At 39.4% G+C, this 27,921-nt stretch overlaps 1 protein-coding gene across 2 annotated transcripts in view; it reads left to right on the top strand.

Moving 5' to 3' along the window:
* The window catches only part of PTPRK (protein tyrosine phosphatase receptor type K), a gene marked incomplete at both ends in the record, with an annotated part of 407,260 nt that overhangs the window by 212,606 nt on the left and 166,733 nt on the right, over nucleotides 1–27,921 (top strand). For both annotated transcript variants that reach the window (XM_080341013.1, XM_080341012.1), the window contains one exon: nucleotides 25,744–26,037. In XM_080341013.1, coding sequence (XP_080197139.1) covers nucleotides 25,744–26,037 — 294 coding nt within the window. The remainder of the gene's footprint in view (nucleotides 1–25,743; nucleotides 26,038–27,921) is intronic.

Genomic DNA, 27,921 nt, shown 5'->3' with positions numbered 1-27,921 from the left:
AATAATACCAGATGATGAGAGATTCATCTCCAGATCTTGAGCCCACTGCATGCTGTCTACCTGTTGGTGTTCCAGTGGCATAATGATTCCTGATGTGTTATGAAGAGCTAAATTACTGTACTTAAGCAACTAAACTGGTATGTTGAATTTAGTAACCCAGATTTTTTGGCAGCTGCTAGAAAAGCAAGTAGCATATCAAACGCTCCTGCACATTGTAAATTTAATTACCTCATATTTATGCATAGTACTTGTTGACAGGATCTTGAAAGCTATGCTAATATGGTAGGTAATTTGTTACCTCCAGAAATCACTTTCCATGTGCCTTCTGATCATTATCATGCAACATGATAAATGATCTAGCCCATGAGGTGTAAATGAAAATGAAATGGATAATTGGATTCTATGTCTAAATTGTAGCTGGAATAGTTGTTGCAATTATAATGGAATTTATCTCATAAAAATATGCTTTGCAATGTACTAGTGACCTTTAATCATCTTGGTTGGGGAATTATTTGAGGATAATTTTAAAGAGATTACAAAAAGTTTACTCAGAGTAGTTTGGATATAAGTTTTTTCTTTCCTAAAGAGTTTTAAATATTTGTCTGTTTAACAATTCATATTGCAGGTTTATCCTGCAGTGTTAACTGCTGGAGGATAGTATATTTGCAGAACTATATAGAAAATGGTGAGAAACATATCTGCCTCTCCTGAAGAAGAGGGAATCTTAGCTATGTGCAGAAAGGAAGATTTCTTTCTGCTGAGATGCAGTGTTGAATTTGGATGTGCTAGTTTGCTAGAGAGCTTGTCATTGAGACTGATATGGAACTGCAAACAAGCATGTCTTTGAGAAGATTTAAGGAGTGTTATAAGGAAAATGAATGTGTTTCTCTCCTCTGTTTCCCAGCTATGTGCATGTTGCTAATGGCAGAGTTCATGCCCACCACTGTTGTGTTGGGACTGAAGTTCAAATTTTCAGCTCTTCCCTAAACATTTCTTTTTTCTTTCTTTTTTTTTTTTTTGGACTGCATTGTGTCCAGGACCTCATCTGTTACTTTTATTGTAGTTAGTATGTGTCCCTTTTTCTTAGCTTAAAAGTTGCAGTGTACCTTGTAGTGCCAAACATTGAGTTCACCATGCCAGTTGATGTCTATACATGGTAATAAGTGCAATTTTTCACTTTCTGAATTCTTTACTAGTAAATGAAAGAGAAGATTTCCACTGATCCTGTGGACTACACAGATACAAACCTCAGCGAACAGTGTTAGATAAATTGAGAGTACTTTCTTAGGAATCAAAAATTGCATAGAAATGACTTATATTAGAAACTTTACACTCTAATAAAAATTATTAGTAGGGATGATAGGGAAAAATTTATCTCAAGAGTCAACGTATATGCGTTACCTTTATCCTTCAAGAAAGGAAGATTTAAGTACAAAATACGTTCTTAACCGATGTGATCTGAAAGGCCTAGACATTGCACGGTATTGGTTCAAAGCTTATAGAGTACAATCAACATCTGATGAGGAGTTCTAGTATTATTAAGAATCATTGTCCTAACTTTATGTCAAGTAGTTGGTTTGAATAAATAAATAAATAATAGTAAAAATTATTTGTTCAAATTAGTTTTTGTTTTGATTTTTCTCCAAATGAATGGATTATAACTCAACTGAATTTAAACTTTGAAATTGCCAAGCATCTTATAATTTCTATAACCTAGTGGAATGTTTTATTCAAATTTTTCTCAATTTGCATTAGTTTTTTGCTCCTTGTATGTGTTTTGTGATAGATCCCATGAACCATATGGAACTCTACCTCTTTGTGGACACAAGGAAAAATACTACCAAGTGTTAATGCTATACATGTTTTCTGTAAAGCTGTCTGTAGACCAGCTTACTCATTTACTGAGAAAATAAAAATTAGCATGTTATATTAATTGTTTGACATACTTCACTATCTAACAAGGATTAAACCTGTTTTTTAACATGAAGTTGCAGTTCTCAGTTTATGTGAAAAAATCTCAGTTTTATTCTTACATTGGCATCCTTTTGGTAACATAAGTTGTGTTTTTTAACAACTGGAGATGTAAAGGCTACTGCTTTTGAAGGGAGATAGAAGTAAACCAAATGCTTTTCTTTGGCTTTAAAATTGAGACTATAATCTCATGATTTTTAATGCTTGCTTTGAACTTCACTCTGACTTTGAAATGTGTTGACAGCAGTTGGAAATGTCTTGACTAATGATTTATTCTTTGACTTTCCACTTCTCTTGGACTGGATGACTTGCATGTCCTAGAGAAAACAAGACACACTCTGTGTGATCAGGCTTGTGGTCTATGGGTTGCATCAGAAGTGATGGGAAAATTTTCCCCTTCTCTTTATTGGGGATAGAAAGGAACAGCCGTCTGGCAGTGTATGAAGAACTGCTTGATGTTGGCAGACAGGTACTTCCACAATACAGTTGTAGAGTGCTTTCTTTTGTTTTTAATTTGTGGGGTTGTAGCACAGTTCTTCCTTTGGATGTGCACCACATAGCACTTGGTCACCTTAATGGATTTAAGAGGAGAAGAGATCTCAGGCTGCTGTAGGTGGAGGCTTGGGTCATCTTACAGTATAGAGTTTTCCTCTTGAAGTCCAGCCAGAAACGTCCTCTAGTATTTCTGTGACTTTTTGCCCCTTTCTAGTCTAGGCTGCCCCTGCCCAAGGGCAAGGGGAAAGTCATGAGTTCAGAGGACAGGGAGAAGAAAAGCAGCATCTCTGCAGATCACCCTCCCATGCCCTCAAACCAACCTATTCTGATCTCCGCAGTGTCTGAAGACAAAAAATTGAGAGAAGCCAGCACAATTTTTCTGAGTGTAATGATGACTGAAGCAACAACTCCTGTTCAGCTCTTGAGCAAGTTGAAGCAACTTGGATTAAATCAGTGGAGCTCAGCATTTTGATAGTGGATAAGCCAGAGCCCTTGTCTGTGATGTTTTTCTCCATTTTGCTTTTACTTAGGTGGAACATGGGATATGATCCAAGAAGCTGGTAAAGTAGATAATCATGGGGAAAAAAACAAACAAACAAACAACCTTGCTGCAAACTTGTTGTCACTATTTCTGCAAAGATACTTCCTACTGTTCCAGGAGCAGCTCTAGCCTGTTCTTTGAAGCAGAGTACTCAAACCTCACTCCTGTGATAACTCTGTCAGCATATTGGTGCTCGCCAAGTCCCGCTTGTCATCCTCTCAAACCACACTGTTTAGCCTATGCTCCCACCCAAGAAAGTACAACCAAATCAGCTTTGTTGTTACCCATTTTTGGTTGGCATCACATTAATGCAGAATTAAGAGTATGTGCCTCTCATCTTGGGTTCTGCAGGGGACAGACTCATGTCATCAGTTTTCAGATGCCTCTTGACATCTTGCGTTGTCTGTCCTCCAGCAAGTTAACAAGGTGATGTGGCGCGTACTCACAGGTTGTTGTTGATACCTTTCTCTGCCAGTTCTCACAAGTCTGGCATGCTGCAATCCTCACTTTTGACACTACCTTCTCTATATATTTTTTCAATTTTGCACGGGTAGACCCTCTGAACTTTCTGCAATGAGATTTAACTCTGCCATCTTTTTGGCCCTACCTGCTGGTTGCTTTTTTTGATCAGTGGAACAGAGAAAATGCTGTCAGGTTGAAAGCGGGAATAAATGACAATGAGGTAATTGAAAGGTGATTAAAAAGACTATTTTACTAGAAAGGGTAACTTTTTTTCCAAAAGGCTTTGTAAAGGCAATACAATTGGACACTTCAAGAAAAAGATTGGACTTCTGGCTGGCTGCAGACATGTTGCAGATTTGAGTTTAACCTTACAGACTTCTCGTCTTTCCTGAGATTCGTCTGTTTTACATGAGAACCTGCCCCCACCTTTTCTTTTTCTCTTTTTACTGCTTAAGTTCTTTAACTTCAGCTGTTTCAGGAATCTGTTTGACCTTCCTCTTGCATTTTTTTTATTCAACATGACTGCCTAAGGAAATATTTCAAGAGTTTTATTTTTCCTGGGAACACCTCCAATATCTCTAAGTATGTGGACTTTGCAACAGAAAGAGTTCTACCCCAGTGACACTTATTTTCCCTCCAAATTAGCTGTGTTATCAGTGACATTTCCACAATTAGAAACAAAGTGATCCTTCTATTTTACTTCCAGTTGTTCCAGGAGTACCTTTCGCCTATTCTTTGAACAATATAAAAGGTTAAAGGATTGAGAGAGCACAGGTTGGCTTATTATTTAGGCAAAGACAAATGTCTGTTTCAAGAAGTTTACCAAGCAACTTTCTGGAGCTGCAGATGGATAAGTGTGGTTGTTTAATTCTTGTTTTGTTTTGACCAAAATTTGTTGCCATTTATGTAAAAAAAAAAACAAACCAAAACTCCAAAATAGGAATTTAAAGGTATGCTAGTGCTTCCAGGCTGGAATGAACAATTTGTTAAAAACACGTAATGAAAGGAGGAAGCTGTTCTTGCTTTGAAGCTGAACATTTTGTACAGATGCTGTTGCTTACATTAAAACAGAGTTGGGGTGAAGTGTGTGCCAAACAGTATGTGGTACGTGTGAACCGTCACCTTATTAAAGAGACTGTCCCCTAAGACATTTGCACCATTAAGACTTCTGATAATTAAGATGAACTATATTTCAGCAAGGAGACAGCCTTCTGGCCAACTGACTAAGCAGATGCCAAGTGTAAGCAAATGAAACCAAGCTGACCACTCAGGCAGTTAACAGAAATTAATGGAGCAGGTAGCTGCAGGCTGTTTCCTGTGGGTGTCAGTTCAGTGTCCTTGCACTTCCTGCACTTGCAGCTCTGCTGACTTTCAGGGCTTTGGCACCTGAGGTTTCCGTATTGACATTTGCCAGGATTTATCACCTGCTTAGCAGAGTTCACAGGATTCCTGTGGGGGATTAAAAATTTCACAGGAGTCTGGAACTTTAAGCTATTGAAAGGGAATCATTGAAGCAATCCTTTTGTGGCAAGAATCCTGTTTTGGCTCACAGCGTTGGGGTACAGAGGAGGCCTTCCAGAGGGACTTGCACTCGTAAAGAGCTGAAGCCTGTCAGTCACCATTTGGTCTGGTTTCAACTTGATTTCTGAATGATGCATCTTCATACTGCCATAATTAATGAAGCTTCCTAATCCGCGAAGGAATTTTTTGCATGTTCTGTTTTTGACTGATTCCGTGCCTCGTGAACAGGTTCATACACTGTTTATTTACTTGCTCATTGATTTGTTGGAACCTTCCTGAAATATATATATATCGGTATGGGCAAAGGCTGTATGTGTGCATCCATGTCTGATGTTACAGGTGATGCACTAAAAGGCATGGTCCTGCTTTTATTTTTCCCTCTTCTACTCCCAGCAACGTGCTATTTCTGCTTCTGTTCCACCAGAATTGTGCTTGTCCCTCTCTGAAGTGAGTTGACTGGAGAGCTAAAGTAACAAAAACCAGACACTGTAGAAAGAAGTGGGTATTTTTGTGTCAGGATTGTTTTCTAACATTAGAACCACTGGTCTGGAAAAGAGGGAAAGACCAAGGAAGAGGTAGTAGTTCACTCCCCATGACAATATGGCCATTTTAGGTTGACTTAGATGTAATGTGAAACTGCATCCTCAATCTGCTTTGCAAGTGGATTACACTACACTGCAAAAATTTTTGTGCCCATAAGGAAATATGGTGTGGAATTTTTCCTGAGATAAACACCCTTTTGTTTTTTTTTCTTTCTTTCTGTAGCAGCTTCCTCATATGAACATGCCCTGAGAGGAGGTGATACAACAGAAGAGGCTGACAGGAGATACTAATATGTTCCCTCAAGCCTATGTTATCTTGTCATATTAGGGGAGATAACCAGGTACCAGAATGATGGGCCTTAATGTAATAGCCCTGAATATAAAAACCTGCAGTAAACCCTATCTTTGCATTGTTAAGAAAAAGACCAGCCAGACTTGGTATGGAAGAGGAGGGAATTTACAAAAAAAAAAAAAAAAAAAATTAAAAAAAAAAGGAAAAGCAAAAGAAAGGTTGAGGAAAGTAAGTAGAACATCTCTCTGAAACTTAATGTCCAATTCCAGTTCAGAATTCCAATTGGGACATTTAAATACATAAGTATAATAACACTTAGAATGTCTTTCCCACAATATCCTAATGAAGTACACTAGTATGATTTGTATAGGTATAATTAAAGTGTGGAAAAGCAAGCACATCTGTGTAGTTGCTGTACCAGTAATAACAGTCAGTGAGTAATAAGATAGACAGCTATGCACACATCACATCACTGTTATAAAGTGTATTTGAGATTTTCATCCACGATAAATCCTTAAAAAATAAATTTTAAAAAGGGTAAAAAAACACTTAGGTGAAATGATTTGTTTGGTCTAAATTAAGACGATTCTTCTGCTGGAGAAAAAGTGACTGGTTGTGATATTAGAAGTAATTCAAATTGCTCGAAAAGACATTTAAAATGAGGGAGGCAACCAGAGAGTACTGTGAAGGTGTCCATAATTCAGAGAAAAGGCAATACAAAGGCAAAAGTTAGCATACTGCAGATCAAGAGATTATGAACCTGGGCGAGGAAAGTACTGCTAAAGACACTTAGGTAGAATTGCAGGTAGAATTTTGGTTATTTTTACAGTCAGTTAATATGTGGTGTAAATGACATAGGACATGAATAGAAACACTTTATTAAATAACTTGGGAAAAATTAGACAGCATATCAAAGGGAAAATATCTAGGTTGCTTTAGTGTTTTTGAAGGGTACTTTGAGCTTCAGAAACGTTACTGGCCCCATTCCATTACCCATTTTTTTTCTTTTATGTGTTGTAGAGAAAGAAATGATAAATAATTCAGGCTGAGGAAAGTATAAACACCACAGGGTTAGAATACTTACCAGTGGGGGAACTGTTTATACTGACTGTGAAACAAAGACAGACAGCAGGGCAAAACATTTTGCCTTGGCAGGAGAGGCTGTGTAGACAAGTGGTAATTTTATCTTCTTTTAAGGTGCTTAACAATTGTAAGCCCCAGTAATACTCACGGATTGGCTTGCAGTGAGAGGAAGAGTTAAAGGAGTTCAAACAAGCTTTTTTACTTGCTGATTTTTTTTTTTTACCTTCACTGTTTATTTTTCCCCATGCATTAAAGGGATGATGGGATGGGAGAAAGTTTTTCATCAGGTATTATGTACGTGGGATGACTTAGTGCAGGTACAACATAATTACACTCTTCTTACTACATCTGGGTTATATTACCCATTCAGGGATGTAAATCATCAGAAAATTAATCTCTTTTTTTTTTTTTTTTCCCCCCCCAGTTGGTTAGCTTATACTGTTTTAGCCTTGTAAAGTAGCTTTTGTTTTAAAATGAATAGCTTTCCATTCAACCATGAGAGAAAATAGAAACTTGATCATTTATAATATAATGGGAAGGAAACGTGGTCATACAGCCAAGCACTATTCACACTCTGAAAGAAGAGGTGAGCTTGGACCATTTATAGTTTCATGTAGAGGGCACTCACCTAACATGGACTGAAGCCTGTGTATATCTCTTTTTCCAACATTCAGTCAGTGACTTGATCACTGCTGGGTTTTTTTCCGCTGGAGAATGTGATAGCAACTTAAGAAAACACTGCTACTGGCCAAAAATCTGCTTAGTTTAGTATATGAGCTTAGGAGAAAATGTAAGAATGGGAGAGGCACGCAGTGATACACTCCCTTCGTCACTGTAGCATCTAGCAATCTATAACTTAAGATTTATCAAGCCAGAGACTGTATCAACGTGTTTGTGTGTAGTATCCTTGATGAACCTTCTATGAATTTGTCAAATCATTTTTGAACTTATGTTTTTGCCCATCATCCTGCAGCAATGAATTCCTACAGTTAACTCAAGTTAGAGAAGAAAGTACTTGCTTCTGAAGCTGCAGGCTACTCTTTTAAAAAAAATACTATGCACCATAGTTTGGACTGTTTGAAACAGCAGAAGTCATTCCATATTAATATTTTTCATGCCACTTGCCATTTCTTAAATACCTAGCATGTATTCCTTCGATCATCGTTCATGTTGAGTAATCCAGACTTATTTGGTATCTCCAAATACGGAAGTTGTTCTAGGCCTTTGATAACTTCTCTTTGGCCTTTTCTATGTCTTCTAGCCCATCTAGCAGGAGACAGGAAGACCAGATCTATATCTTTTGTTTTAGACAAGAGAACTTGTGAGTTTACACAGTAGCACAAGATATGATGCTTGATTTTGTGTTCTGTTCCTAATAATCACTAATATCTTATCTGGCTTTTTGTCTGAATTGAAGTGATACAGCGATGAAGTTCCCCACAGATATATTGTTCCTGTCTGATTATACTGATTTAGAGTCCAAAAGGGATTCCCCCACCTCACATGCCCTGCTTTGTATTTATCAGCTTTGACTTTCTTTGTCATTTTATTTCTTAATTCTTTAGCATCTTCAGAAAAAAGATAAGCTAGATGCATCTAGTCACAAAAGTCTGCTGCTGCAGGTAAAAATATTGCTGCACTAATTGGAGCCAGAACTAAACCCCATGTTTTCTTCCTGCCTTTCTAAGCAAACTTCTAATTTAATGAATGTGTTGCAGAAAATGGTTCATAAGGAGGGATGGTCTCTGAGAATCCCTGAACCTGTAGGTTAGGGTGCTGTCCTGGGAAATGGGAAGTCTCTGCTCAAAACCTTGTTCCAGTTCAGTCAGACAAGAGGAATGGATGTGGAACATCCTTATGCTGAGAGATTGAATAACCCACTTCTCTATAGACACAGTCTTGAATCACACTCCAAATGCCACGCGTTATTATCTAGTGCCCCACATGCAACTAGACTGAAAAGTCAAAACATGTCATTTTGGAAATGCTAAAGTAAATGTTTTTATTGCACACATTTGCTGAATTTGGATGAATTATTCAATTTTCTAATCTTAACCCTCTCAACTTTTATTGAACGTTTTTTTCCACACACACCCCCACTCTTTCCTCCCCCACAAAAAAATACAAGCCCAGTCTCAGCCAATCTAGCCCATTTCATTCCCAATGAGAGGGAAGACTTTTTTATGTGGAGTTTTCAATTTCTAAGCCGCTGCACTTAAGAAGGTACAAAATACGTGTGTGTGGGATTGATTGTGGTACCTCTATATTCTTGGCTGTAACCAAAGTTAACTGTAAAGTAGGTTTCCTGCACTTGTGTGGCCCTGAGAAAGGGATTATTTGAGGACTGGAGAAAAAGACAGAATTGGCTTTGTGCTCAGGATCACCTAGCCCCTGATTTTTCACCGACTAGATGTGGGTATTCAGCAGAAGGATTTGTACCCTGAGAAGGTGCCTCAGAAGTCAGGAGAAGAGGCTGTGCCAGTGTGGAGAGCTTAAAGATACACATCAAGCTGATTGCTGACTTCTCAGTTCAGTGGCCAAACTGTTTAACTTCTTAAACTAAAAGTGAAATAAATTTTGGAAGGAAAAGCTATTTTAAGTAAAAAGGGGAAGATTTAGGGGATTATTTTGAAATGTTAAAATGCTGTGTTGTGGCTTGTTATGCTTAGAAGAAAGTTATGTGCACCTATTCTGAATGTTTCTGTAAACCCAGCTTGCCTTTCTCATTACAGGATGGGGATGAGGGTGAATAAGAGGCAGAGGCTTTCTTAAAAGCAGACAAGGTAATTATTTGGATCCAGAGGTAGAAACCTAAACAGGGTTCAATGGGGCAACTTCACTATTCCTCTAACTGAGTTGACAGAAGTGCATTTTTTTCCTGAAACCACATTTATCAGAAAGATAGCGAGTCCCATGAGAGAGGTTTCCTAGTGCTTGTAGTTATTTAAAAACAAGCAAACAAATAAAAAATCCTTCTAAGAACACATACACATAAAAAGTTTGAGGCAGGACTTTGCGGTCTGGCAGGAAGAGTCATGACTTTCCTTGCCCTCATGAAAAGCAGTATTTAAAATTCATGAAAAAGCGCTACTAGCTATGTGTACGGAGCCAACAGAGCTTGCTGATAAAATTACACAACATTTTTTCCCCATGGTTATATGCTTTTGTTACCAATACCTCTGTCAAATGTAAGGGCTTCTTTAAGGTACCATTCCTATTTGTTTAACTGGTAATATGATGATAAGTGATTTATTTTTGTCTCCAAGTACTATTGTAATATGCTCTTAGCAGCCTGGTTCAAAATGCAGAACTGGCAAACACAGCCTGTATGCACAGGCAATCTGAACTTAGTAAATAACATAATTTACTTGTGTAATCTTTGAAGGTAGCAATCTCCATAATGGTGTATATTATTATAAACAATATTATTAGCAGTGGCTCTTGTATTTGGAGAGGAAAGCTGTACCCTCCAATTTCTGCCTCATTGTTTCTGTAGTATTGTTGATGTTGTTTAGCTTTCTTATGTGAATACACAAGGCTCGTTACTGAACTTTCAATGTGCTAGCTCAGCTACAGAGATGTCGATTAGCATCTTATTCAAGAATTAAAACATACAGTAGTAGAATAAGAAGCTGTATGTTCTCAAGTTTGCTCATAAAAAATGATTATAATAACAGAGTGGTTAAAATAAGGTACAAAAAAAAATTCTTTTAATTTTACTATTATTGGAGCATATTCTATTTCTGATATTAAAGCTGTGATGAGGTGGGAATCAACTCAGTTGCCTGAATAAGGGCAGTATAGAAAAAATGTCATTTATCTTGCCTCATTTCAGATCCCTGTCTTCAGTTTAGCAATTCAGTATCAAAATTCCTGAAGGTAAATAGAGACTAATGTAATACAGGAGCGCAAAAAGGGACAATCGCAACTGTTCAAACCAGAGGTCCAACTAAGTCAGGATTCTTTCTCAAGCAGTGGCCAGAGGAAGACTTCTTGGGAGGAGAACGACCTTCATGAGCATATATGACATTTTCCCTGATACCCTCTCAGCATCTGATTCCTTTCAGCAATGGTGCTGGGCCTGGTGGTTACCTAATTCATAACAGGTAACCTGCTTCACTTGGTGTCCTATAGTTGCTGTATGGGAAAAGATGAAGATTAATTGAATCCTAGCACCTCTCTGGTGTGTGATTTTTGTAGAGCTCTGTCAACCCTCGATCATCTCATTTCCAACATGAAGATCCCTATCCTTCTCAGCTGTTAATCTTGAGGTGCTCAGCCCAGTATTTAACAATGATGCTGCTCCATCCTCCCACCTAGTAGAATTGCAGACTGGATTTCATAGCAAAGCTTCCCCAGTACTCCACCATCATGTTGTCCAGTTGTTCTGAGGGAATGTTTCTACAAATTTCAGTGCAAGAGCTCCTGCCTCTCAGATGAGTGGTATAGATAGGATATGCAGTCCATACTTTAAGGTACAGTTAACTCTTATTTGCTAGTGAGTGAAGATTGAGCACTGTGGATCTGTTGTGCTATAGATGTACAGACACTTGAGCTGGCTTTTATTGATTGTCGAGGTAGGTTACGATTGAATGGGTCTATTTCTTGAGAGACCAAAAAGATGACCAGTGACTTCCTGGTCAGATTTTTCCCAGTGTAAGCAGTCACACTAATCACATAAATATCACTACAGAGAAGCAAATGTTTGTGTCAGTAGAAATAAGATGCAAAATTTAGACTCTGTTACTGTACTCAGGGAGTTGCTATTCCAGAGTAAATGACTGGTAGTTTTTTGTCATATTTATACTTCGAATCTTTGTTGCAACAAAACAAATATAATAGGTTACTATCAACTCATCAAAAGCTTGTACAAACTACTGCTCGGAACATATCCTTATAATCCAAATCGTCTCATGTACATACTCATTTTTAAGCTGTCTGTGTTTTTATGTCCTGTAGTGTATTTGAGATTTAATGCACTGGGTGTCAATTTAATTACAAAGATACCCTCTTCATAGTAACAATATCATACTTGACAATATACACATTTTCAAACTCTCTAACAGAACAGCCCCACCTGAAAAGTAGATTATTAAAATATCCAATTAAACTCAGTCTAAATACTTTTTAGGTCAAAAAGCTACCCTGTTTTCTGTTAATCTAATGTGCTGCTTTCTCTTTCAAAGGCACATATTCTCATCCTCAATTTTCAGCAGCAAAAGGAAGGTCAGGGAAAATGTAGGTCCACTGCCGAATGACTAGGATGCTCTGGTGACGGATGATACAGAGAAGGCAGAGTTACTGAATGCCTTCTTCACTTCTGTCTTTATGGCTAAAACTGGCCCTTGGGTATCCCAGACCCTAGAGATAGAAGAGAAAGTCGGGCAAAAGGAAGACTTTCCTTTGATTGAGGAAGAATAGGTTAGAGATCGTTTAGACAAACTGGACATCCACAAATCCATGTGCCCCCATAGGATACACCCATGAGTGCTGAGAGAGTTGGTAGATGTTATTGTAAAGCCACTCTCCATCATCTTTGAAAGCTCTTGGAGAAAAGGAGAGATACCTGAGGACTGGAGGAAAGCCAGTGTCACTCCAGTCTTCAAAAAAGGCAAGAAGGACAACCCAGGAGACTACAGGCCAGTCAGGCTCACCTCCATCCCTGGAAAGGTGATGGAACAGCTCATTATGTATGTCATCTCCAAGGATGTGGAGGGAAAGAAGGTTATCAGGAGTAGTCAGCATGGGTTCACCAAAGGGAAATCATGTTTGCCCAACCTGATAGCTTTCTATGATGGTATGATTGGCTGGGTAGATGATGGAAGAGCAGTGGACATTGTCTACCTTGACTTCAGCAAGGTTTTTGCCACCGTCTCTCACAACATCATCAGAGGCAAGGTCAAGAAGTGAGGGCTGGATGAATGCACAATGAGATGGGTCATGAACTGGCTGGATGGCATTGCACAGAGGGTTGTGATCAATGGTGCAGAGTCTGGTTGGAGGCCTTTAGTTAGTGGGGTTCTCCAGGGGTCAGTGTTAGGTCCAGTCCTGTTCAACATGTTCATCAATGACCTAGATGAAGAGACTGAGTGCATCCTCAGCGTTTGCTAATGATACCAAACTGAGAGGAAGGGCTGACACACCAGAAGACTGTGCTGCCATTTAGCAAGACCTGGACAGGCTGGAGGACTGGGCAGAGAAGAACTTGATGAAGTTTAACAAGGGCAAGTTTGTGCACCTGGGGAGGAATAACCCCAGGCACCAGTACAGGTTGGGGACAGACCTGCTGGAAAGCAGCACTGCAGAGAAGGGCTTGGGAGTTCTGGTTGACAACAGGTTGACCATGAATCAGCAATGTGCCCTTATGGCCCAGAAGTTCAATGGTATCCTGGGGTGCATTAAGAAGAGTGTGGCCAGCAGGTTGAGAGAGGTTATCCTTCCACTCTGCCCTGGTGAGGCTGCATCTGGAGTACAGCATCCAGTCCTGGGCTCTCCAGTTTAAGAAGGACAAAAAAAATCACTGGAGGAAGTCCAGTGATGGGCTACAAAGATGATTAGGGGCCTAGAGCACCTTTTCTATGAAGAGGGACTGAGAGAGCTGGGTCTGTTCAGCTGGAGAAGAGAAGTCTGAGAGGGGATCTCATCAATGTTTATAAGAGGATGGGACCAGACTCCTTTCAGTGATGCCCAACAGTAGGATAGGGGCAACAGGCACAGACTGAAGCACAGGAGGTTCCACCTGAATATGAGGAAAAACTTTACTTTGAGGGTGCCAGAACCTGGAACAGGCTGCCCAGAGGGGTTGTGGAGTCGTCTTCTCTTGAGACATTCAAGACCCACCTGGACACACTCCTGTGTGATCTACTCTAGGTGAACCTGCTTTAGCAGGTGAGTTGGACTAGAGATCCAGAGATCCCTTCCAACCCTAACTATTCTGATATTCTGTAATTCCCCATCTTTGATGCACCAGCTAAAAAAAAAAAAAAAATCCTTAAACCAACTTGGCCTCTCGGGTATGAAGCTGTTCTCATGATATAAGTCCTCTCCATTGACTGTGTAAGAATTTCATCAGCAACTTCACTCTTCCATTTCTACTTCACAACACTGCATTATCAAAATTCTTCATAAATCATTATATTCTGCTTATTTCTTTAAAGAAACATATATCATAATGTGTTTCTTATTAGCATGTGGAAAAAGTGGTTAGGATTTTTGTTCTGTTTTTCTGGAAAGCTCTTCCAGGCTTTTCATCATAGTCAAAATCCATTTGGCAATGAGAAGGTGTGCAGCTGCTTTGTTACCTATTCCCTTCAATTTCACAGATATTTCTTACCAGCTGTTGAGGTGCTGTGTCAAACGTATTAGTTCCTTTTGGCTACTCTTATTCCTCCTGCCCTTTTCTGAAGGTGCCTTTCATAGTAAAGCTCAGCAGATGTAATGGCCAGCACCTGCTTAAGAGGCAGCCTCAGTCCTTGCCCTCCATTTTCTTTTATCTCAAGCACCTGGACTTGTGCATCATCTTCTGTGCTGACACTGACTTTTTTCTGAAGCCAGTGGGAGCTGCTTCAGGGACCCAGGAAAGCAGGAAAACTCCATGTACATCGCCTCCGAGATCAGTTTTAAATCTAACTACCTTGATGTAGAGTAGATGAGTGGTACTGCAAGTGACGCTGATGGCGGGAAGTGGAGGAGCAGGATCACCCTTTCAGGTAGGTGTTAGATGATGTGTAATTTACATCCATGATGTACTGTGGTGTAAAAATTAACCAAGTGGGTTTCCATTCTCATTTCTTTTGGTTCACTGCATAGATCAAGGGAAGTGTCTCAATGCCTCCTAAAATTAGCCCCCTACTCTGTCATTCCAGTGGGCTGCCTTCTGGCATTTTTGGCAAGAAATATTTGGGCATGCTGTAATAAGAAATGTGAAGATATTGCTGGTGGGAACATCTAAATGTGTCTTGGAAAAGGTTATGAATAGAAATAAAGGGATTTGAGCAAGGCAACAGTCCCTCAAAAATAAATTTGCTCAGAAGTGATGGATTCTGTCATTTTTCCCCATAGATATGAATAGTCTGAGCACACACAAAGTCTCTAGATAGGCATTAATGTGTAACCCTTATACTTTATTGTATCCATTCTTCCTTTGATGATAGTATTGAAGTGCTGACAGAAAGCTCTTAATTTCAATGAAATGGGATACCTGAGGTAGAACTTTGGAGAAGTGACACATTATTTATCCTCTTCTACAGGCATTCCTGAATCCCCTGCCAATCTGAAAGGGAAGGTCTTAAGTTCATCTCTGTCCCCTGTGCATTAGTAAGTGCCTCAATAATATGGCATGTTGAGCTGCCTCCCTTCCCTTCCCAAATGTGGGGGTGACTATAGTGTCAACAGACAAAAAAAAACTTTGCAATATCAGTTTATTGGGCCAGTTCAAACTTGAAATTAAAACAAGCAAGCAAACAAACACAAACAAACAAAAAGACCAAAACAAACTACCCAGGTACTTGAGAAGCAGGAATAAAAAGAAAATTATGTTCTCATTACATAACTATGTAAAAGAAAATTCTGGAGTCTCTAAAATAATATTTTGTCCTTCTACAGGCACCCTTTACCTAACCTCTAGTGTTATTCATAGACTGTCCTGAGTTGGAAGGTACCCACAAGGATCATTGAGTCCAGCTCCTGTTCCTGCATATGACAACCCCACAATTCACGCCATGTGTCTGAAGGCATTGTCCAGTCCTTTCTTGAACACTGTCAGGGTTGGGGCTGTGACACCTCCCTGGGGAGCCTGTTCCAGTGCTCCACCACCCTCTGGGTGAAGAACGTTTTCTTAATGTCCAAACTAAACCTCCCCTGGCACATCTTCCTACCACTCCCTTGGGTTCTGTCACTGATCACTAAAGAGAAGAGTTCAGCACCTACCCTTCCATCTCATCATTGATAGCATGTGGACATGCATGTGGCATGAAGTGTCAAATATCCTATTGCAAAGCTTCATAGTGTTGAGAGTAATTCTTTCTTGGAAAGTAACAATTTTTGAAGAATGCATTCAATTTTATTCTTAACCTGCTCATTCCTGACAATGAAGCAGATAAAATATTTCTTTCCAACAATAATATCACTGTTGAGATCTCAAGGGAATTACTGATATATGTGGATAATGAAGTCATTGTGATCAAGTCCTTGCCTGAGACATTTCTATAGCTGACTTATTTATACTGATTTATTTTTTCAAGATTTGAATGTCTTTTCATTACAGGCACTTCTTTTTCTTACGTGTATTCATTTTTCCTGTAGGAGCGTACTGCATAAATGTCTCCAACACAATGCAGTCTTTTAGACAAAATATGTCATACTCTTCTAATTGATTTCCAAAGTAGCATGGCCTACTATCATTCAATAAATAGGTGTGTGTTCTTTTCATAAATTATGTAGAGGGATGACGTACTCCAATTTTTATGAAGACTTTTTTTTTTAACATGTAATCTGGGCATGAGCTTAAACTTGTTTACGATTTCTGCTGACAATGCTAAAGCTGCACCCTGTTTCTTTTACTTAAAGGAAGATAATAAAATGAATGCAGTGGTGTTTCAAATCAAGGTGAATAAAATGCCACGGTGATGCATAGGTTATAAAATCACTATGCAGAAGGTAGCAGTTTTCACTGTTGAAATAATTCTTATTTCAGCACTTCAGGTGGTCAGTAACTGCCATGTCACTTTAAATATATTTTAGCTGCATGAGCTTGCAGACTTTGTTGTACTTACCACACAAACTTGATATATTAGGCAGGTACTCAAAGAGAAATCAGTAGTTTGAAGTGAGCTTGTGACATAGTGTCCCCATTTGCAGACCCCAAATTAGAGATTATATTATAGTGAAATATGTCAGTATCCTACCTAAGCCAGTGTCGTGAGCTCGCTGTTCAGTGTGCCATTTCTGTTTGTTGCTGGCTTTTCTCCAGTAGCTTATTCACTTGGTAATAACTTGAATCTCACTGTGTTATAGATATTTATTTTGAATATTTGTTTAAAATAGATTGTTTCAGTTTTTCCATTTCAAGTAATAAAAGACAATGAAAATGCTTTTGCAGACTTTGTGAAGTGAGTTGGATAAATCGCTAGATACGACCTGGTCACTAAGCTATTGCTTAGAATGAGTTCTTTTGTTCCAGACAACTAACTCTCTTAATTAAAAAGTAACATTTTGTAGGTATTGTATCTCAACCTCAGTACTAGCAACTAGTGCTGGATACTGAACAGTTGTGATAAATTGTATTTTAAAGTCACAGTTGGAATGTTTCTGGAGTCATAGGAATTAAGTCTGCATTAGCATCATTAAAAAGAAAAAAAGAAAAGAAAAAAGAGTTGGAGGAAAAGCTTTGTGGGACAAAACTAGATCACAAGCTGTTCAAGTTTCTCCATGTAGCCACCATCACTTACGATCACAGGACAGCAGCTAAGTCAGAAGTAACTTTTGATTGTTTTCTAAAAAAAACATGAAGGGAGGCTTGTGGCTGTTTACAACACTTAACTGTAAAATCCTACCGATTTCTTCATTATTTTCTACATTTAATTATTACATGGTGTAATATGTTAAAGTCAGTTATTTGCTGATAAGGTTTTTGCTGCCTTTTCCTCAGCATACTTTTGCATGAGCAGCAGGAACCCACAATAAATGGTTCCTCCAAGTTATCTGCAGAAAACAGAGGTGGGAGCAATATAAACTTTTTTCCTATCAAAAAAGTATAAAAATGTTGAAAAATAAAGCAGCTGTTGAAGTGAGTTAAACGTGATGAGCAGAGAGAAGTTTTTGACCACTGGGGAAAACAAATAAACAAAAAAACTTATTGCAAAACCAGTAAATGAGTTTATGAACAAATAGAGAAGCCAAGCAATGGCTTGGGGGAAATATTAATTAAACCCAAAGAATGGCCAAGGCTCATGAGAACTCCGAAGGGCGTTCAGGTGGTGCAGTTTTTATTGTGTGGATCTATAAACAGTGTTTGGTCTTGGAGTAGAGGAGGTGATTCTAAAACTCCTCTGAGGTCTCTATGTGTTATTTTGAGCATTACCGCTGGTTTGGCACATGTGCCCTCCGGCGGCCTGCACAACATGAGCTGCTTGCAGTTGAGCTCCTCCTGCTGAAGCTTCTTTTTCACCACCACCGTGTCTTGGTGTCTTTCATGGTAAGATGCAAGACAAGGCTTGAGTTGGGTGGTGGCTCATGCCCAGCTGATGGTGTGTAGCCAGTACAATCTACCTGACTGAGGAGGTAGGAAGGTGGTAGACAAAAGTGTAACCCTTGGGGAAAAAGAAAGGTTGGGAGCTGAGTGGGAACAGAAGAGGCTGTTGTGGCAGCTGCCTCTCCCTTTTCTGTGGGCAACCCTACAGCAGTTGAAGACTTACATGTGCACCTGCGTCCTTATTCTGCTGCTTTTCAGATGCTTCATGTCTTTTGGGCAGGAGTTATCTCTGTAGCTGATGCATAGTATGTCTGACTGAAAATAAGCTTTTGCTTACTCCCATACTTTGCCACAAGAGTAAGAGAGGCTGCCCAGGTGAGAAAATCAGGTAGCACTCTATGGTATGCAAGAAAGAATCCCATAAGCTAAGCCCATTACAACATCATCTCTCTACTTAAGGATCCCTGTGTGTCTGCATCTTTGAATTGTTCATTTAAGATTGTCTTGATGTTCTTTTGTGAAGCCTTGACTAGTGGTTAGAAGGTCTCAGCAGCAGTGTGTATCTAGAGGTGTGTTCTTAGTGATAAGTTTTAAGAGTTACAGACTGCTTGTTTGTTTTTTTTTTTTCTTTTCCTTCTTTCTTTCTTTTCAGAAGCCCACTAGAGTAGTCAACTCCCATTAATGAAGTGTCCTCATTGTTGGGCAGTCTCTTTGATGCATAAGCTGTTGCGTTTTTTATTTCTCTTCCATATGTTATACAACAAAACCATTAAGGACCTAACTGCTCACTAGAGATGACATGTGCAGGGTGACAGATTGAGCTCTGAGTGTTGTCTGTCATGCAGAGAAAGTTAAAACTTGAGATCTTGTTGGAAATTTAAAAGTAAACTGCAGAGGCTTTCTGTGACTCCGATGATCATACCTGTGCTGTTAGTCAGACCTGTGCTTTCAGCTTGGGATACCTCAATCCCCTGCATTAACCTGCTTTTTTAAATGAGTAAAGGAATTTATCAGGCAAGTGATGCTTTCTATAGTGTTTCTCCCGTTACCTGGCAAAGCCCCCTGTTAGTGTTAATATAGCTTTTGTTGGCACTGAGGGCGATAGGTCTTGTCAGGCTGCTGTCAGCATAGAAGACAGCCAGGTGTCCTTCCAGGCAGGCACAAGCCAAAATAAACCCTTTTGTCTTAAATTCTACTTTTTTTTCCCTTAGCAGAGCAGTACTTCCTAACCATGTTGGAAGGCAAATGAAAATATATCTAGTTAATGTTAAAGATATGCCACGTGTGGAATGATGTTCCTAAAAATAAACGGAAGCCAGTATTTGTGCTGGAAGTCTCCATGGTTTGTTTTTATCCTCAAACTTTTCATAGCTCATTTTGTGACCATCTTCACAACCACATAATTTTTTTCAGTTGTACTTTTTCAGAGCTTTACATACTGTTATCTTCTTCTTTTTTTTGCCCTAACATATAATTTATAAGACAACATCCAGCCTTGCCTGAAGACAGACAGAGTATGTAGAATTTTCTACAGTATTACCAGTTATTGTTTTTCTGTTACTATTCTCACTGTTGAATTTGTGGCTTAATACAGTATTTGAATTTAAGCTTTCAGTCACTGCTTCTTATTGATTTTTTTCCGTTGGACTAACCAGCTTATGAGACCGAGAATTTTGTTTCCTGCTAGTACTTGACTGCCACAATTCTTTCTGCTAAATCCCATACATTTTCTCCAACTTTTAAACAAATGTCCATGGTTCCACAGTTTTCCAATGTTTTTTAAAAGCATGTGAATCGCTAAAGCCGTGTGTAATTTTCCAGTACAGGAAGAGCACTGGAGCAGCATAGCTGTTGCGTGGCACCGGCAGCCTGCTTCCCTGTGCTCTACTGGCTCCCTGCCGTGGGTCTTCTGACGCAGCTTTGCCACAACATCTCCATGTGCAATCTGGAGCCCACTGCAGGGGCACCAGCAGGCTTCTTCTGCATGGAGTCAGCTCCTGGCAAGCTGGAATTTTTCACTTGGCATAGATGCCTTGGGTGCCTCAGACTGCACCCCCCAGGGTTCCTGGTCTCAAGGGACTTCGTATGGTGAGGATTGTGCTCTGACTATACATAGCCAGTGTGGGTCAGGCACGGAACCTCAACTAATAACCCGGAGTACTTACAAGAAACATGCAGACATACATAAACAGCTTTGCAGGAAACATCCCTAGAAGAAGAAATCAGGTTCATCTTGGTGAGACCTGAGTTGGTCTTGAGTTCACTTGGTTTGTTCAGCCTGGAGGAGAGGAGACTGAGAGAAGACCTCATCACGGTCTAGAGCTTCCTCACAAGGGGAGAAGAAAGGGGTAGACACCAAACTCTTCTCTTTAGCGACCAATGACAGAACCCAAGGGAATGGCAGGAAGATGTGCCGGGGAGGTTTAGGCTGGACATTAGGAAAAGGTTCTTCACCCAGGGGGTGGTGGAGCACTGGAACAGGCTCCCCAGGGAGCTGTCATGGTCCCAAGCCTGACAGTGTTCAAGAAGAGACTGGACAACGCCTTCAGACACATAGCGTGAATTGTGGGGTTGTCATATGCAGGAACAGGAGTTGGACTCAATGATCCTTGTGGGTACCTTCCAACTCAGGACATTCTGTGATTCTGTGAACACGATGATGTTGAATCATTTGTTGAGGCATCTCCTCTATACTTCCTGGAACATCCAGTGTTAGCTGTACTTATGTGGATTTATTTGATTGTTTCTATGAATATGAAACATTTTAAAGGAAACTTGAATTCTTTTGATTAGCCCGCTTTCTTGACAGCTTCTGGCGTAGTTAAAACACACCAATTTTAATTTCTGGAGGGCTGATGCTGATGTTGGACTTCTTTTTAAGTAATCAAATGCTTTGTTATACTTGTAAAAATTAAGCTTTATATGATTACTCTTGTATTAATTTGATTAAAATGTTGATACCCATCAGCATGCTGACTGTTTAGCTTCATGTAAGGTGTTTAACAGGGAAGACTGAACATGCCGTCACCAGAGGAAGGCACGCTGTGTCCGTGAGCAGAGGGAGCTTGCAAGCCATTAATACAGAGTACTAATGTGTGGAGGCTCCGGACAAAGCAGAGGTGGGATGGAGAGCGGTAGGCATGAAGGCAAGCACCTATCTTCCATGTTGAGACTGTGTGGTGATGATATCTCCTCCCCAAATCCTTCTGCTGTGAGCAAGTCTTCTGTGACTGGTACACGTTATCCTCAGCAAAACATGACCTCATGTCATAAGATTTTATCAGACATGCATCCAGCATCAATTTTTCCTCCAAAATGGAACAACTTGTAGGACTCTCATTTGGTTTTATTTTTATTTATTTTTTTTCTGCCTTGAACAGATCATTAACAGTGTATGATTACCACCAAGATACTAATGAAATTCCCTTCCATTATTTTAAATTTAGGAGGTGTTTAGTCTTGGGAGGCAACGTAGTGGGGCTATTGTCACCCAGGCTGGTTAAGCAACATAGTTTGTGTATGTTACTTGGGAATGTAGGAAGTTTTATGCATACTATTTACTGTACTAATAGGACTAACGACCTTTTTCTGCTTTGTTTTGTTGTTGTTGTTTTTGTTTTGTTTTGTGGTTTTTGGTTTTGTTTTGTTTTTTGTTTGTTTTATTTTGTTCTTTTGGAGTTTTGAGGGGGGGGCTTTTTTTTAAGAATATGTAGTTATTTGCATACAATATTTAACATCAAGAATATGACACAACTGCTTAACTGTAGGACGACTTATAGCTGAGGTTGATGCTGCATGCTTATTCTAGTCATTGGTGCCTAAATATCACAGTGCATTTAATAAATAATGTCATATACATACTGATGTGAGCATAATATACTTCTAGTAGCTCAGCAGAATGGGAACTTTGTACTGATGAAATGTCAGTCTTAATTTTTGATTAACTTAGCTGTGGGCATTTTATGTCAAAACCAGAACTGACCAAATACTGGAAAATGCTATGCATGAAAATACTTTCATTTCTTTAACGTCTTGCAGACGTACAAGTGCTCTTTTTTATATAGTGTTTCAGAGATGTTACTAGCCATGCATACTGGAAGGGATTTCATCAGATTTAACACATTTAAGCAGTGGCTAAAAAATATAGTCAGAAAATGAGTCAGTAATTAAGCTACTTACACTGGAAAGAGAATTCTAAATTTTGTGCTTAGCAAAGGAAGAAATGAAACTCGCTATGTAGGGTCTTTGTTTCCAACTGTTTATTGTGAGTATCTTAAATACCTACTGAAATTGTGATTCTACTGACAAGTTAATAAACCATCCATGGGTTGAAATATTTTTTTTTAAATGTTGTTTAGAACTTTTATGTCTATTCGCAAAGCATGCATGGCTGTGAAAAAGGGAATTGTGCTCAATGAAAATGCTAGGAATACAGCGTGCCTCAGCCACATCTGCTCATAATAATTGGTGGGGGGGAGGGTTGTTTTTTGGCAGAAATGCAGGGCATGGTTCCCTGGGTTGGTTGCAGTGACCAGGGCAGCGGGAGATGTAAGGAGGTCACTGTGCTGCCTGACCTGGCTGCGGGTGTGGATGACTGAGAGCCACAAAATGCATTTGCCTAGTGACCACTTGCGGGCAGGTGCCCGGGCTGGGCAGCCAGAGCCCGGCTGCCCTCAGGGTCAGGACAACCACTGCTGCCTGCAGTGCTGCCCTGGATCCGGGCTCTGCACTACACAGCTGCTGCTTGGCTTGGCTGAGCCGGAGTTTTTGTACTATTTATAAATCAGAGCAAACCTCTGAAATGGTGATGTTTGCTTTGGAGTTCCCTCTCATGCATCTTTCTTCTTATTTTTCTTTTTCCTTTTTTTTCTTTTTTTTTTTCTTTCTTTTTTTCCCCTTTCCCCCTGCCTTTTTCTCCCTCTCTTCTCCCTCTCTTCTCCCTCTCTTCTCCCTCTCTTCTCCCTCTCTTCTCCCTCTCTTCTCCCTCTCTTCTCCCTCTCTTCTCCCCCGTTTTCTTTTTTTTCATTAATTTTTTCCCAATAACTTTTATAGGAAGTTTATAATTTTTGACCTACTTACTTCTCAGGACACTGCAAACCAGTGCTCTTTACTACTAGGTGGACCCAGATTGCTAGTGAGAATTGTGCAATATCACTTCCTTGAAGGATGTGAATTATGTTTAAAAACCCACTGAAAGAGGAGTATTAGAAGTGTGGTATTTGCTACGGGAATGGCAACCAAAATATTAATGATGGCTTTGTTCTGTCTTTTAGTTCTCAATGGCAATTTTTAGCTGTAACAGTTTTGGTTTGCTGTATAAATGAAAGGAAATTTTGTGATTTGAAATTATAATTGGGGAATATTTGATGGAACTAGTTATAGAATAATGAATGAGAATAATTAATAGAAAATTAATTGGGTAACATCAGAAAATTTTATCCTGGTATATTGGGATTGCATGCTTCAGTTGATACTTAGTGTACTTTTGGGATTTCTGATTGCACCTCACCTCTGGTTCTGATAGTGTATTGTATTATGAAGAATATTAATAATGCTGCAGAACAATTACTTGTTCATTTGCTAACTGATTAAAATTCATGCATAATTTATTGGAACATGGAGAGACTTTATAAATAAGTCTCCTTGTCCTCAAGAGCTTAAAAACAAAATGCTAATATAAGAATACTCTTTACCTCTTAACATAAAAATTTAGTATGTGACGGTATATTAGTCTCGTTAATGTGAGGTTTTATTTGTGATAATCATGCTCTTAATCGAAGTGTATACTTCTAAGCTTAGCCTTATGTTTTAGAGGTTTATAACTCGAACTTGGTAGTGTATCATGCTCATCAACGATTATGTTTTCTGCCGTAATATGCACTGACCTTAGAATTCATTAGTTTGACATTTAATGTGTTAGTTCCACAGCAAATAAACTGCTGTCGTTAAGCCTGCCTCCATATCTGAGCTTTGATGCAGGCAAGGATCTAAATTGATTCATGTGCACATTTCTTGGTAAAACGTGTTAATAATTAATTGAGATACTTTCTAAAGTTTGGTATATCCCAAAGCACAAAGGGGAACACCTTGGAGTGCTCACCTTTTCCCCCCAGGAGAAGCAAATGAGCTTCGCTTGCAGCCACTACTGTACATTCACAAATTCTCTGGTTGCCAAACCAAGCGGCTTGAGAGACAGCTAATTTAGAAAAAGTCTGCATGAAAGCCTTTTGTAGCAAAACGTGGGAAACTTGGTTGCTTACAAAGCTGATAAATACACTGTTGGAAGCCAGCTCTGGCATCAGGAGGGGAAATTTTACTGCTGGCTGTAGAGAACCAGGGAGTCGTTAGCTGAAGTTCACCATACAGGGAGGGTGGGATGTCAGAGGAGGTCTGGAGGCCCTCAGTGAGCCCCTCTGTCACCACTGCCCACGAGCTGTGTCAGTGACACTGGTGGGGTTGTTCCTGGGAGGAAGAGTATGTGAAATGGTTCTGCGTGTTAACTTCTCTTGTGCAGAGGGGTTGGGGGAGCACTGATGAGAAGGGCTCTCCTCTAGGGAAATCTTATGGTCTAGGGTTAAATGTTATTTTTAATGTGCTGACCATGAGATCCCTCTACCTGCTCAGAGTTGCGGCATTGTTAGTTCTGCATCGCTGCTGTGCGAAACCCCTGTGTGCTTCAGATTTAGCATTGTTGCCTAATTAACTGAAACAAATTAGTTGAAATATGAGCCATCTGGAATGAAAATGAACCTTCAGTGTTTATCAGTGGATTCATTTTATTAGAAAAGTGTATGTTGCTTGCGATGTGTTTCTTTAAATAAAATCACACCAAGACAATGTGCTGCTTCTTCTGTATGTAAACATTTCTCAGGGTAAGGGGGACCCCACCTCTCTGTTTGGTCCATTGTTACCTTTCCACTTTGTAACTATGGTGAAATATTTAGGCAGAAGCTGATGGCAACAGAGGAAGACAAAAGGCAACATACATCTTACTGTTTGAGTTTCTAAATCAGTAGTAAGTCATTGAAGAATAAAATGATGTTGTACATTGTTGCTGTACATCTTTATTCTGTCGTTCTTCTGGCAGTTTTGCTCAGTGCAGGGTGTTCTGAATGCCTGCTAGAGGTATTCATATCTTTTACCCTAACTGCATCTGGTAGGTTTCAAATGAACCACAGTGATACTCATTTTTAAGAATATTTGTGCAGGGATAGTATATGAACTATTGGAACAATTTCTTTAAGGAAAGTATGTATGTGGCTTCTGTCAACAAAGAATATCAGTTATGTTTCTGAAAATCTCAAGCTATTGCCATAGTAAATTATATAAATGGGCACAAACTGAGATTCTTTTCAGGAAAAAAAAAAAGTTCAGTAGCAGCATTATATAAGTCAGATAGGATTTTGTGGTCCCTAGCTGAGATTTTTAAATTGAAAAAATAGAATAGGGCAGATGCCAGTGGCGTGCCACTCTCTTCCATCAGCTGACATTCTCCTCAACTCTTCTTCATTGATGTAATTTTGCATTTTAGCTTTGAAATCTTTGGTGACCAAACCTAACAGCTTTCTGTGGAAAGAGCCCTCTTCTTAATGGCTTTGCCAGCTTTTGTTTTATCTCTGACTTTATTTTTTTATCTCCTCTACAGAGCCTCCTCGGCCAATAGCACCCCCGCAGCTGCTCGGCGTTGGGCCCACATACTTGCTCATTCAGCTGAATGCCAACTCGATCATTGGGGACGGACCCATTATCCTGAAAGAAGTGGAGTACCGAATGACATCTGGGACCTGGACTGAAACCCATGCCGTCAACGCACCAACTTACAAGCTCTGGCACTTGGACCCTGACACCGAGTATGAGATTCGGGTCCTGCTCACCAGACCGGGTGAAGGTGGGACTGGGCAGCCAGGACCACCGCTCATCACCAGGACCAAATGTGCAGGTGAGTGCTGCTTTGGAATACAACCAAACAAAACAATGTATTTAATTATTGAATTGATTGGTGGGCTTGTTGGCTCTGATTAACTTGTAGCAGAACTTAAAGTTTCCCTTGGCACCCCCAGGATCCACAAGTTTGCTGTGGATTTGCTGTGTCTCCTGCTCTGCCCAGTGCCTCTCTAGGTCAGGAGTGTCAAAGTCATTTTCACCGAGGGCCACATCAGCCTCACGGTTGCCTTCAAAGGGCTGAATGTAATTTTAGGACTGTATAGATGTAACCACTCCTACATTATACAGTCCTAAAATTACATCTGGCCCTTTGAAGGCAACCGCGAGGCTGATATGGTCTCCAGTCAAAATGAGTGTGACACCCCTGCTTTAGGTTGCTGTAGCAGTAGCTGGGCAGTAGCTTAGGAGGTGGGATGTTGGAAAGCTAGGAAAGCCTCTTCTCCTAATGCAAGGAAGGAGACGTTATTTCTAGAAAGGACAAACCACCTGTTTTTTCACCTTTGTATTTCCACTTGCACTTTAGGTAAACTTGCACATAAAGGTACTTGCATGGAAAAACAATCTGTTTAAGCAACAGAATTCTCCAAAAATGTGGTATATTTTTAGGTAATTTTTCTTTTTCCAAGTAGAAGTGCGTGGCCTGCCAGAATCTCTCTCTCCTAAAATACAATAGCAAATATGCATGGAGTATTTTCTTTTCTTCATTTTTGACCTACCACCACCAAAACCATGTGCTACTGAATCTTGGAGTCTGCTGCTGTTTTTTTTAGTGCCCCTCTGTGGCCAGCACCAAGAAGATTAAGTACTGCCAACTTGTGTTATATCCTGTTCCTTCTAAAGCTACTTAAAGTTATTTTAATCTCAGCTTTCATAAGAAGAAAGATAATGCCTACATCTTATAGCTGCAGAGGAGAAAAATTATAGATTTGAACATCAGAGGGGGAGCAAATAAGCGGAAATTAAATTGTGGGGTTTTTTTCCTAATATCATGATTTTTAGGGCCTGATTTACAGTATTTTAAAGTTTGCACTGTATTAGATTTAGCAGAGTGCTGATAACCTTCTATTCAAAGCTGCACTAAAATAGTAAGGAAGAACAGCGACAGCTGCAAATTTCTATTTGTCACATATATGTATGAATATATATGGGAATATAAATGAAATATTTTTCACAAGTTGGTGACAGACCTCAGTGGGACAGCTATTCAAGTTCTCATCTAAGCGTGGATAATCACCCGTTTTGTGTACTTAAGGTAGAGTGTCAATGTCTGGATCACAAGCCAGAACTTCAAATGGTCTAGGTCATTAGGTATGAATCTCAGAAAATCAGTCAGTCTTTTTTGAAATAGGGCATAATACTGTCAGAAGCTGAGACACTCAGCTGGAGCAAGACTAAACTGAAGGCATTTTTTAGAATTTGTGATCTTATTTATAATTCAGTCTGTCCTTCCTATGAAGTAAAAATATATGTGTCTATCTCAGTTAACATGACAGTTGTTGAGATCTAAGTAAGATTAAAGCATTGATTTATTGTACTGAATTGGTTTAGGCATTGTTCTAAAAAAATAGGAATTGGAAAACAGCTTCTATTTTAAAGAGACTGAGCTGAGACTAACAAATCCCAAATGTTTGGGTTCTTTTTCTCAGCACTTGAAAAAATATAATTTCATTTACACAGTCTGTGACAGACTAAAGCTTTTTAATGGGAAAGGAAAAGAAAGGAAGTCATTATATATGTGACATATTTTTAAAAGCCAGTTAGGGGAAACAATGTTATTTTGAGTGTGATTTTATTTTTGTTTTTAACTTAACACTCACATATAAGGCACTAAAATCTAGTCTGACTTGAGACAAATTTTCAGCTTAATTTAATCCACTAT

The sequence above is a fragment of the Nesoenas mayeri genome (genome assembly GCF_963082525.1).
Source record: "Nesoenas mayeri genome assembly, chromosome: 3".
In the NCBI taxonomy this organism is placed as follows: domain Eukaryota; kingdom Metazoa; phylum Chordata; class Aves; order Columbiformes; family Columbidae; genus Nesoenas; species Nesoenas mayeri.
This window is presented reverse-complemented; position numbering and strand designations above follow the sequence as displayed.